Genomic DNA, 12,233 nt, shown 5'->3' with positions numbered 1-12,233 from the left:
TACTCAAAACCTCCATGATTCACTGATAAGTACGAGTACTAATCAGTGTACCACTGGTATTAATAATGGCACGTGTTGCTGCTCCAGACTGGGAGCCATCTGTTGTCCTTAATAAGGGAATACATGCCCTTGTTAATGGCCTAATAACGGCTATTTCTGTACAGAGACTCAACTTAGGGCCCGCCCGAAAACGCAACAACGCTGTTTCCTTCCCCTTGATCATAATGTTGCTCGGTTTGGAGGATCGAGTAGCATCTCCACTAGTGCCCTTAATCATACTACAGCACCCGCTCAACGCTCGCTGGAAGCTACGTACCAATGCTTGCCAACAGCGGCAAATTGGCTGTTTTATGATACCAGTCTGGAGCAGCAACCACTCTCATTAATAATTACCAGAGCAAACTGGTACCATCATCATAGAAATGATCTGCAGTGGGATACATACAATTAGCAAATTTAATATGTGGAGTATAGTGGCGGTACATGTGTCTGTAAACAATAGGAGTGAGCAAATTGGTGGAGGACGAGGACCTACAGAGGTCTACGCCTTTAGCGTGTTGAAACATTAATTCACTTATCCATTTACTAAGCTTCCTCAATACGTTACAAGACCCATTAGGACAATATGAGATTTTTGTCCTGTAAAAAAACTAACTTTCATCGGATACTCCGAGAATCACCGCTTTTGAAAGCAATTCAAAAGTTATGTACCAACGCTTATGTCCGAACAGTAAAAAAAAAAAAGATCAGTTCTAATGTGACGGTCATGCCGTCCTACCAACACCTGTATGAATTCGCTTCGTCGGTCCAACGAGGCTCTGCATCTCATCCACCCAATGAGGAGTGTTCTCAGCAATGAAGGAGTGCTAGCATGAAGGATGCACGAACGTAATTGATATTTTTCAAAATGCATTTATTCACATTGATTATCGATCGTCATCTTACTTATTCTCGAGATCAACGCCTCACTGTTGTCAAGCATTCTTGCAGAATGTATTGATGCCGTAGCTCTTGATCTGGAGGCGGTTTGTGGGGCGGAGCAAGGACGATGTTTTGGTTGCTGAGCAAGGTGGCTTATGGGGTCAACGCGAATTGCTGAATCATAGTGGTTAGTGCCGGTGTCCAAAGGTACGACAGCAACACTAGTATCTCTGCTTTGCCTGTGTGGGGTTCGCAATGCTTTGGAAGCTAACCGATGGCGCGACATGATGGTGCGCAGTTTGAAATGCTTCTCTTCATGACGTTCCAACGCAGCGCGATCGACTGTTGTCCGAGCATTGAGGATTCGCCGAATAATCTTCTTGTTCTCGTGTAAAATTTTTGATTGAGCTCGTGATCGCACCCGAGCCGCGGCCGAAGTTGAGTTCGATGAGTGCATCATTGTTGGTGCATTGTATTCGACAAAATTATTTTTCATAGTGGCTGAAGCGCGAGTGTAGAGTACATGACTAGCTGGTGTCTGTGGAACGTCTGGCAACGGATGTAGACATTCGTGATCGCAATGAGCTCGTTCCGGCACCACGATCGTGTTTTTGTCTGCAAACACCGAAGCTTTTGGGTGTTTTCCATCTTGTGGTTGAATCGGTTGTTTCTTTTTAGTTCCTCGGCGTGAATTCGCATTGTCGAGTTCGATGATCGTCTTGATTAAAGCGAGGTTGTCATGATCGATTTGCCTCTGACGTGCCTTTGCCGCTGATTTTGAACGTCTATCGAGTTTTGACGTGGTTGAGGATTTCTGACTGCTGTGGATGCGATGAGGGTGTGCAGAAGCCGCAAGAGCAGAGGAAAAGGCCTGAGCTGATACAGAACTAGATGACTGGATAAACTCGACCCGATCGCGATGAGCCTGCCACTGAGACTTGTGTATTCGTTCATCAAGCGCACGACTGCAAGAGCTCCAAGCTGCTGCTCGTGTCATCTTCGCTACAGTAGTTTGATAAAATAAAAAAAAAGTAATGCCGTCGACTATTTTTAGGCAGCGGTAAAGACCATCACTCCCACTTCAACATATCTTCAATATCTCATTTAAGTACGACTTCATCAACCTCCCGTTCAAGTACATCCGCTTCGTGTTGTGATTGGTTCATTTGCTCTCTTGTTTAACCTAGTTGAGAACAGTTCAAGCTTCCCATTGCGGGCAAGATGGCGTCGCTACCGCCTACCGACTCAGGGCCGCCCGTGAGTGCACGTGACGCGTCCTACTGGCTGGCGGTCGCGTGCACTCCCTCCTCCTCTCGCTCAGGCGCCGTCTCGAGCGTCTCTGTGACCTCCTCCACGCGTAGTCTGGACGCCAGCAGCTTCCTCTTGAGTCTCCGCAGTAACAGCAACAGCAGCATCCTGGACAGCAACAAGAGCCTCTTGGAGCTACGTGGCCACACGCTTCTCCCCCAACAGGAGTCTCTGGACATCCCTCCGCCCTCGTCACTCTACGACAGCAGCTTCTACGCCCCCACACGGCTCGCAGTCCCCAAAAAGCCCAATAAGAAGCAGAATCAGCGCACCAGCAGTCGCGCAGAGAGAAAAAAGCCCGTGATCGTGGCCGAAGAAGTGTACGAACACCAACGCTATCAAATGGTGCTGGGGTGGGGCTCTAAAGGCCATTTACTGCCTCTAGATCCCGATAAATACATGCGAGTAGTGCGTCATTCCATAACGAGACGAAGACGACGCTCACACAGCAGAGAAGAAGAGGAAGACGTGTTGCTGGAGTGGTTCCCGTCCTCCACATTCCCAGATATCTCACTTCCTGAGCCTCCATCGGCTGATAAACCTGGTGTTACCTCTACTAAACAGCGTAGCAGATCCGCTACAAGTGCTTCGAGAGCTTCCACGGCCGCTCGACAGCTTGCAGCTCATAACACTGCGAATTCCGTCTCTGGGAGCTCCTTAACGGGCCCCAGATGGGAGTGGGTGAGTCCCTGGCATCTGGAAATCCCCGTAAACAGCCCAAAAAATGCAGTCGACGGCTGGCAATACGCATCCAGCTTCTCCCATTTCACTCCTCGACCATCACTCCGCTCAAGAGGTAGATCTATTGACTCATTGAGTCAATCTCCGTCCCAAACAGGTGGAGAAATACCGTCTTCAGCCCCTGCCAGCTCTTCAGGTAAAAGACTGCGAGTCCGTCGACGGAAATGGGTACGTTATCGACGTTTACGTTCGGGTCGTAGTAGTTTATCCAGTAGTACGTCCTCAAGTGCCTTCGATGACGCCTTCCTGGACTCTATGAGCGGCTGGCTACGTAAACGCGGACACGTTCGTAAGAACTGGAAAGCGCGCTACTTCGTGCTGGAAAAATCGGTATTGCGGTACTACGCTGACTCCTCCTGTACGAAACTTAAAGGCGAAGTGCTGCTATTCCATCCACAGACTCGAGTTCACTATGTGGATGTGCATGTGGCTGGTGGTCGTGATGCCAGCTTTGCCATTCAAGTGGGTCCAGACTATACTTTGCTTTTGCAGGCGGCTCAACTGCGTGATAGAGAGAACTGGATGTACTGTATTGAAGACGCTCTGCTGTGTCGAGACTCGTATCACCCACAGGGAAGACCAGGCCCGTACTTTGACTTACGCGAGAGTGTAGCTCAACGTCGACTGCTCAGTGCAGAGGCGTTGGCGCTTGATGGCAGTTCTTTTCGTGATAATTTGGGTGCAATCAGTCACGCTCATGGAGGTGCAGTTACTGATGAGTTAAGCGACGAAGAAGACGACTTGAGCGCGTCTCGAGGTAGTGGTGATGTGCTGCGATTATGGGCTTCGCTACATGCAAAGCCAGGTGGAGTGTTGAGTGCTGTGAGCTCTGCGTCCCCGACGTTGCGTTCGTTATTACGCACTTGTGATCAGTACCTTGCGAGTTTCACTATGCGGCAACATATAGCCAGCTTCTTGTTAACGTTTCGTCAGAAATATGAACACCCGGCCGCTTCTTCGGTAGCGGCGATAGGTACGTCAGCCTGGACGCGGCTATCGGAGCCGTGGGCGCCCGGACTGAGTGGAAACGAGTCAGACAGCGACCAGGAACTTCGAGAGGGATCATTGGGTGCAACACCGCAAGAACTCCATAACGTCACGACTCTGCAGGACGCTCGCAGTCTTCTGGCATTAAAGAACTATCGATTCTTCTTGGAACGATCACTGGAGCTCATTATGGAGCATCTTAACACCGTGGCGGACCCGAACACGCCTCGACAACTGGGAGACTCTGCTATGAATGGGAAGCGAGCACCTACAGACGATGAGTGGGCGCTAGCTCGACGTGCAGCGCTGTACAAACTGGAGCGACGGACATTCATCCCTTTGCAGGAGATTATTTACCAGCTATTGGGGGCTGCACAAGGCCAAAGACAGGAAGAAGAGGAACGTTTTGAACGCCTTCGAGCACTCGTAGCTGCGCAGCCGCAGAGTTTTCTTGAGATCCAGCCATCACATCAGTCTCCGACTGAGTGGAAGTCTGCTGTGTCTTTACTTAACGCGATGGATAATTATTCGCTGCCGTCAGAGAAGGCCGCAGTCCTCGTGGAAGTGGCTCGCTGTATTTACGAGACCCACGCGAGAGAACATGGCTTCAAAGCTGACAGGAAGGGGAAGTCTGTGCAGCCGACGCCGATGGCTGCAGACGATTTCCTGCCGATTTTTATATTTGTATTGGCACGCTGTAAACTGCGAAGTGTAATCGTGGCTCGTCATTTGATCAGCGAGACGATGATTACCGCGTTGATGATTGGAGAGACTGGATATTATGCTACGATGCTGGAGGCTGCAATTGGCTACATTGCCGCTTTTGACGGAGCTGCAAAGACAAATGAGATGGCTACGCGAAATAGTGGCAGTGGCAGTACGGCATTCAGCAGCTTCTAAAGAGGAAGTCATCACCACGATACGTTAAGATAAAGTAGCGCGGGATGAATCACCACTACGCGTTATTGTCTACAGTAGGACGTACCGTGAGAGCCGTCACTAGTCTATCAAACGGCAGGGTTAAGTACATGTAACATTCATCACCCGCAGCTTCCAGTAGGCTACATCCAGCAGTAGATCCCCCTCAAAAGTGGACAGCCGCGGACATCCAGCCAGCCCTGACCAGATATTCCAATAGTTCGGGACAACGAGTATCGCATTCATCTCTTCTTGTTTGCTTGCTGGTTGGTGCAACAGCGTCCAACACGCCCGATGTGCACGCAGTGCAATAAACACGCACTCGCGATCTTTCTTACGACGTTTCGACCTGTCTCTGATCCCATAATACCGGTAACAAACTGACGACCACCGACACATGGCTACAAACTTGATCGCCGCCGACACAAGGATCACGTTCGCTTCGCCTGCTGTCGAGTAGCAATCTGCGAGGTCCTGCTGGTGCACCAGTTGCAAGTCGCAGCGCAGATGGCTCTCGCAGCGTGAAATTCCATGCGGCCGGGATCGGGTAAACGCAGTGTACATATTCCGGTACCCGATGCAGTTTGAAGTGCAAGACCAGAGAAGGACCCTCTGTCAGACAGGCTGTTTTATTCGCAGTAAACAGCCAGGTACATATTCCAGAACACGACGCACTTGAATTCCTACCCGAGCTTGATCAGCGCAGCGACGGCACTATACGTCGTCTTAGCCACAGTGACGTGCTTGCAACGATCAACAAGCCTTGTTTTCGAAGTCCCAGCTCTCATAGCTCTGATTATGGGTCTTATCACGGGGTACCACGGTATTTTTGCCCGGCCCAAGTGCCGCGAAATCAGTAGAAAACATCGAGACACGTCAAGTGGTGGCTCACTGTCGAGACCCACGCTCCATACGCAGTGTGGCTTTATTGTCGTGCTGTTGGAGTCTGAGATTCTGCTGAACGCTTCCATGGAGTTCAGCGTTCGCTTCGCGTTCGTCCCTCAAACGGACTGAAGCGTTGAGGATGGTGCCACCGCATGTGAGTCTTTCTCTGCTCGGTGTTTGGAGCGCAAAGCCAATGCGAGCAGCCGCAATCTCACCAAGCGGAGCTTGTGCAGCTTCAACGTGCCAGCCAAGCAAGTGTGTTTGGGCACGCACGTCGGACAACCAGCTACATCTATTTGATCTTGGGAGACCGACAGCTGGAAGGTTGTGCTGTTACGAACGGAGGAATGACAATGCGTAGGACATTGATTTCCGCTCTCTCTGTGGCGCTGTTCGCGTTAGAATCTGTGTAGACCAGGATATCTGCCCAGCGAGCGCTGTTTTGCTTTGGCGAACCCCAGGCTGTCTGCTCTGGGGTGACCGTAATGGTCGACACTCAATTTTTGGTGCGTGCTGCAGATTACGGGCATTTTGTGCGAACCTGCGTGCAGTAAACTGCCCATATTCAATCTGTATACCGCGATAATTTTGCAGACCTTGCCAGACGGCGAAGCTATACTTATGCGGCAGCATATGCCATCCAATGTTGACCAAGAGCTCGCTTAGAGCTGCGTTTCGCGTGTACATGAATGGGCAAGGTGCTGGCAGTATGAATTTAAGTTTTTTCGAGGTGCACCACATGCCTCGTGTCGCGATTTCGATGGTCTCACCAATGCACCAACCAATTTTGGAACATTGACATGATTTACGCAGGACTCGACAGAAGATCGCAATCGGGAGGAGCAACTCGGTGGATTCCTGCAAGTTGAGGACGTTGTGTTGTTGCCGTTGCGGTTTGCCGTCACGTTGCTCGAAGGAGAGAGTTGGACGGATACCACCGCGACATGCTATTCTTCCAACATGTCAAAAGAGCCGAGTACAGTTCATTCCACTTACGATGCGATTTCTGCTGTTCATACAGGCTTCTAGTGTTGGTTAAATGATCTCTGCTTGGAGAACCAATGCAGTGCCAAACTGCAGCAAAATCCTTCAAGAATGTTGGATTCAAGAGCACTAGTCGCGCCTTGGACGTCTCGTTCGCGACGCAGAACACGACGTTGAGGTGGCTTCGGCGATCGCCGTATTGCTCAATGCTATCTTTTGATGTGTCCTCCACACTGCTCTCAGGACAAGAGACGATCCAGTTTTAGATGCGCTGACAAGCTCGAGCTTTTTTGCAGCGCGTGGATAGGGTCCATCACGGCGCCGTATGTCCGAGCCTGACACCGACCGGAGCTGCTCTGAAGGTTTGAGAGTCTCAACTCACTTTTCGATTTGAAGCGCGCCTTCAACCGCTTTACCAGTACCACATCGTCAATGCCTGCAAGCACCGCCATCCGTCCCACCAATATGATGAGCCAGCCACGTATCCGCGACCCGCACCAGGACCGGCCGTTCGCGTGCCCCGTACCGATGTGCGGTGGTCGATTCCACCGCAAATTTACACTGCATGAGCACATGAAGACGCACACGGGTGAGCAGCCTCATCAATGCCCTATCCAATCGTGTGGCAAACGTTTCAGCACGTCCGGTAACCTGGCGCGTCACAAACGTCTACACTCGCTGCAAAGGATGGAATGCCCCGTGGCTGGCTGCACGCGCATCTTCACGAGCAAGGACATGCTGGCCAAGCACCAAAAGGTGCACAATGGCAACGCCATCCACACGTGCGTCGTTGAAGGCTGCGGCAAGACGTTCAGTACGGCCGGTAACCTCACGAGACATATGAAGACACAGCACCGCTCGGTGCCGCTCCCGGCAAACGCGCGCAGCTCGCGTCAACAGCATTATCAGCAAACCAAGCAACAGACAGTCAAGGTTGTGTCGCCCACTATGGCCATGCAGTCGCCTTGCGATGAGTTCCCCGTCCTGGACTACGACATGATGATGTTCCTGGCTCCCGTTGATGAGCAGTTGCAACAGTTCTCCTTCCTGAACACGCCGACGGACCCACAAGCTCTCTCGGACCAGGACTTGAAGGATCTGCTCGAGTGTTTGTTCTAAGTATGGGGTTTGCGTCACCGCGCTAGCTTGTAGCATGTATGAGTATGTAGAATCGATTATCTAGCAGGACTGGAAGCTTCTGAGCGTAATTATTTAATGAGAAATGCAATGCACCTGCCACGTATCACTGATTCCTCGCTTGCAACTAAAGCGCCCAACCTGATAAGGCAAGTAACTTTGAATTTTTAATTGAAGCCAGCACCGGACAAGGAATTAGAAAATATCACGCGTGTCACTGAGTATTGAGACCTTCCATCACGTTTGTGCAACGTTCTTTGGCTTGCGTGAAAGCGTGAACCTTGCAGGTCTCACCAAAAGCTCGACACTAACAGTGGTAGCTGCCAGCGGTACCAACGCGCCTTTGGTTGCTGGCGATGGTTACCTAAGGCAACAAGCGTTGGCCAGAGTTTCTGGCTCAGAGACTTGGCCTTACATGTAAGTTGGCCTTACCGTACAAATACAACCAGAATCTCAGGTTATCCAGTATGTCACCTAATAGAAAACTTTCCTGATGAAAATGGACCCATCAGAATAGAGCGCAACTGTTGAAGTGGACAGGTCGACTACTGAAATTACAGTATCCGTGAATTCTAATTGGCTGGGATCACATTGAAATAGAAATGGACACGTTTTCTAGCGAGTTAACAAAACTGTAGCCATCTTGATCTAATTCTCAGTCTAACTTGGAAGACGCGCGACCACCGACGAAGCCCGATGACAGCGCAGACAATAGCGACTTGACGCTCTGTCGCAGTTTATTCCTCAGCGCCGTAAACTGCAGCGCCTCCGCTTGACCACGATCTTCCTCCTTCTTCTCCTTGTCATCCTCCTCCTTTAAACTCAACGCTTGCTGCGCGATTTCCTGCTGTCGAGCTGCCTCCGCAGCAGCAAACGTTGGATACTCGAACGACCGCGCAAAACCAATGTAGATCGGCTGTAAACTGCGCTGTAGCTCCTTCTGCATCGCAGGTCGTAACGCTACAAGCGCCTTCTCCAAGCAGTCCAATACAAATACGGCGTCCTGAAGCTATCATCAATAACAAACACGTTAGAGTAAACCCATTCGACCCCCACTAATTGTCTGCTTACCTTCTTCATCGCATCAAGATACGATTCGCACTTTAGCGGGAATAATGACTCGGACACAAATGTCCCCCAAATGTCCATCTTCACCGAAATGGCCACTTGATGCTGGTGAAATGCAAGACCGAGAACCAGTTCTTCAGCCACAAATGGCTCCCTCAATGTCGGAAGTAGTTTAACGAACTTCGGGACTCGAGAAATGTACACAGCAAAGCCAGCATGCCACAGCGCACACTCGCCCAGAAGACGCAGCAGTGCTGGGAGCCAGCGTTTCTCCAGATACACAGCTTGCGTCTTGTCAGTATCAGATGCTGGTAGAAGCATGAGGAGAGTTCGCAACATGCCGCTTTCGTGAAGTTTCTCGGTGGTCGTACGTGCGTTGGATGATGCAAAGAGCATGAAGTGCAGCAGCTGCAGAAACACAACAACCAGCTCGTCACCGTCATCGGCCTCTGCAGCACTTGATACCTGTACAAGTTGATGAATCTCCTGCGTGATGAATGGCAATAGTTCTTGGATAACCAGCGACAGACCTTGTTGTGCACGCTGAGCGCCACTTTGATGGAATTCTCGAGAAATTGCCAGCTCCGCCAGCACGCGATACAACAAATGTTGCGGCTGGATACCGTGATGCGGATTCGCTGCAGTTTGGTGTCTCTGGAGGAATTCTATCAGCTCTTTCAGGCGCCATAAAGCGTTGCGACTGGCGCCTGGGAAGCGCAGAACTCGGTCTCGTAGCACGTACAGGTACCTGCTCCACTCTCCAATAGGACCATAAAGTGTGGCAGGTAAGGTATTGCGCTTGTCTTTCTCTGTTTCATCGATCTTGTCGTCGTTTTCAGGTGGGTGACCGACTAGAAGTCGCATGATGACAACGAGTTCGTCCTCCAGACGCCACTGCTCCCACTTCTCCATGGATACACCTTCAAAAGATGAGGAGAACGTGCATGACACCAGATATCGGAGTTTATCGATCCTTAAAGTACTCGATATAGCTGACGTCTGATGGTTCCACATGGGGATAACATGAGTTTGAGGCTCTGGTAACTGTCCTTCGTATACTTGACTCAAGTCGTCTGGGTCTTCCTGGGCCGCATACTTCTCCTCAAGCTCGCTTTCTGCTTCCTCCTGTACTGGTTTATTGCTAGAAGTTTCGGTTTTTCTGGTCTGTTGTTGCGATCGTTTGATCTCCAGTGATGACAGCAGTTTTTCCACTCGTGGGTCCTCTGGCGACTCCAAGCATAAGCGGAAGACCAGCAGAAACAGCGACGCTGCTAGTAGCGCACTGCTTTCCGAGCTGCGAGGTGTTTGTGTTGCATTTGAGCCATAGGACGGGCTCTGGTCGTTCAGGAATGCCACACCGTCCAGTAATGTGGCAGTAATTGGAATCTCGGCAGCTACAAGTTGCGTCGACTTCTCAGCTGATACGCGTCTGTAGAGCTCCGCGAGTGCATTGATTGACGCCTCTTGAAGCTGTGGAAAGTCGAACTGCAGTTGCTTGTACGCATTTCGCGCCAGTCGCTCGGTATTTCCACTGAGGGTTGAGTAGGACTCGGACAGGAAGAGCCCAGTGTACTGTTGCGGAGATTTCTCGCCCTCTGTTGAGCTGTCAGAGCTAGAACCGCCATCAGCAGCACCAGGAGAACGTGGGGAGAGAGAGGGAACGCCACCGGCCAGCGCCGTGTTCTCCTGCAACGCCGCCACGAGCTGCTGGATGAAGAGCTCTCTGTCCGCGTCCATGCAGACACTTTCGTAACTTAACCGGGAGTTAAGCACAAAAAAACATTATGCTAAAATGTTTTATTATGTTTTGAAATTAAATTAATATATTTTAAGGAGGTTTATTTTGTAATGGACGCCTACTTTACATTAAACATGCGACTTATATGAAGCAGATACGTCGGGGTTTAAAACGTCTAGTGGTTATTGGTTAAAATGTTTTCCTGAAGTATAAACACTTGGCTTTTTAATTTAATAAATCAAGTTTTCCTGTATCCTATTATAAGAATTATCACGATTTACAGTCGCTCGTTTTGACATGTTTCGTTGTTGTACACTTTTGGATCAGTTTGAGATGCGTGGTCGTCTTTAAATACATCGTGCTTTTTGGTTGGTCCCATTATGGCCCGTAGGACCTAAATAGGATAAAACCTTACCATAATCTCCATGCCAACATGGGAGTATTTAACGCATCACATCTCGTGGTTCAATTGTCTCCTTTCGCCGCCCGTGATCATTTTTAATGAAACGTTTGTAGGATCCCGTTAGAGTAGGCAAGTTAAGGATACCCTTAATTTGTGATTACCAGAACTATAAAGCTTGCGTCGTGATGTGAGTAATTAGTTAACAATTAGAATGATCCGTCCGACACTGATGGCCATTTTTGGTTTTCCCAGGTCCGAGTGAGTATTTTTCAGCACAAGAAAAAGGCAAGGGTCGAAGGTAAAATGTGTGTTAGACTTATTTTCTGGTACGTATACCGAGTTGTCTGCGCTATAATGTCCGATTCGCAAGTTACATCAGGAACTTATTGCACCCCTTCACACATGTGGATCGCCTTTCTTAAGCTGCGGGAGGTGAATGATAACAACGTGTTACATTTCTTTTTCTTTTTTTTTTTTTTTAACTACTCTGCTATGTTGTCTGTTGATCAAATCGCTCGACTTGTATGAACATCGTGGGGCTGCAATTCTGTGACGTGGTATACACAATCGAAGAAAACATGTTTGCCGCAATTTTCCCCGGCAATATTGATCGCGCAGTAAAAAAAAAAAATGTTCTTGTATAGTCATCCTCAATTGGGCGCCAATTCGTTTGCAGCAACCTTTTTCTTGTACCAGGCATTGAATCTCTCGAAAAAGGCATTGCCTCTCCTACCCATATACTTGGCTCTTAGGCTTTCAGGCGTCTCTTTGGCATTGTAAATCTTGGTAAAAAACTTTTCCTCGAAGCGCAGCACCAGCTTGGACTCTGTTTTAGGAGAAAACCCGATCTTCAATCCATAGAGAAAGGCCTTTATTTTCTCCACAATAGTTGAGATAGAGAGTCGCTCTTCATCGTCTGTCTTGAAAGCTTCCATGCCCATGTTTCCGCTGTCAGTCCGCAAGTTTCTCTTTTCATTGACGGAGTATTCAGCCGGCGATGGTTGAATTTTAGACGTCAGGGTGTACTTCCGATTCTTCGTCACGGCTTCGAGGTTGGGAGCGTTGGGCGAGACAGCTTCGGTGGCTGCTAGGAGCACGGCCAGCGTCGAAAGCACGACCAACAATAGCGAGCGCATTGTCGGA

General features: G+C 49.7%; 5 protein-coding genes across 6 annotated transcripts; 2 read left to right on the top strand and 3 right to left on the bottom strand.

Moving 5' to 3' along the window:
* Positions 1-1,082: 1,082 nt before the first annotated feature.
* PPTG_21425 (hypothetical protein) lies at positions 1,083-1,381 on the bottom strand (the record flags this gene model as incomplete). Its single annotated transcript, XM_008897435.1, has 2 exons — positions 1,083-1,095; positions 1,194-1,381. 2 exons carry the CDS (start codon positions 1,379-1,381, stop codon positions 1,083-1,085), a joined length of 201 nt encoding a protein of 66 aa, XP_008895683.1.
* Positions 1,382-2,096: 715 nt separating this feature from the next.
* PPTG_04553 (hypothetical protein) lies at positions 2,097-5,565 on the top strand. The gene has a single exon (XM_008896800.1). It carries the CDS (start codon positions 2,143-2,145, stop codon positions 4,855-4,857), a length of 2,715 nt encoding a protein of 904 aa, XP_008895048.1. The 5' UTR covers positions 2,097-2,142; the 3' UTR covers positions 4,858-5,565.
* Positions 5,566-7,060: 1,495 nt separating this feature from the next.
* Positions 7,061-7,991, top strand: PPTG_04552 (hypothetical protein). The gene has a single exon (XM_008896799.1). It carries the CDS (start codon positions 7,177-7,179, stop codon positions 7,861-7,863), a length of 687 nt encoding a protein of 228 aa, XP_008895047.1. The 5' UTR covers positions 7,061-7,176; the 3' UTR covers positions 7,864-7,991.
* Positions 7,992-8,405: 414 nt separating this feature from the next.
* On the bottom strand, positions 8,406-10,715 carry PPTG_04551. Of its 2 annotated transcripts, none has more exons than XM_008896797.1 (2): positions 8,953-10,715; positions 8,406-8,890 (listed from the first exon to the last, which is right to left on the bottom strand). In XM_008896797.1, exons 1-2 carry the CDS (start codon positions 10,684-10,686, stop codon positions 8,537-8,539), a joined length of 2,088 nt encoding a protein of 695 aa, XP_008895045.1. In that variant the 5' UTR covers positions 10,687-10,715; the 3' UTR covers positions 8,406-8,536. The 2 variants fall into 2 exon arrangements, with proteins under 2 accessions (XP_008895045.1, XP_008895046.1); XM_008896798.1 differs by having other exon boundaries at positions 8,406-8,884.
* A 1,025-nt stretch (positions 10,716-11,740) lies between these two features.
* On the bottom strand, positions 11,741-12,226 carry PPTG_04550 (hypothetical protein; the record flags this gene model as incomplete). The annotated part of the gene is made up of 1 exon (XM_008896796.1): positions 11,741-12,226. One exon carries the CDS (start codon positions 12,224-12,226, stop codon positions 11,741-11,743), a length of 486 nt encoding a protein of 161 aa, XP_008895044.1.
* Between the last annotated feature and the right edge of the window lie 7 nt (positions 12,227-12,233).

The sequence above is a fragment of the Phytophthora parasitica genome, assembly GCF_000247585.1.
Source record: "Phytophthora parasitica INRA-310 unplaced genomic scaffold supercont2.5, whole genome shotgun sequence".
Lineage (NCBI taxonomy): Eukaryota > Oomycota > Peronosporomycetes > Peronosporales > Peronosporaceae > Phytophthora > Phytophthora nicotianae.
The sequence above is the reverse complement of the archived record's forward strand: the minus strand, read 5'-3'. Positions and strand labels throughout refer to the sequence as shown.

What these genes read in the sequence shown, in the direction of transcription:
- PPTG_04553 (XM_008896800.1), top strand. Translation starts at nt 2,143, where the DNA reads ATGGCGTCGCTACCGCCTACCGACTCAGGGCCGCCCGTGAGTGCACGT.
- PPTG_04552 (XM_008896799.1), top strand. Translation starts at nt 7,177, where the DNA reads ATGCCTGCAAGCACCGCCATCCGTCCCACCAATATGATGAGCCAGCCA.
- PPTG_04551 (XM_008896797.1), bottom strand. Translation starts at nt 10,686, where the DNA reads ATGGACGCGGACAGAGAGCTCTTCATCCAGCAGCTCGTGGCGGCGTTG. An exon ending in ATCTTGATGCGATGAAGAAG is followed by an intron (nt 8,891 to 8,952) that starts GTAAGCAGACAA and finishes TATTGATGATAG; the next exon opens with CTTCAGGACGCCGTATTTGT.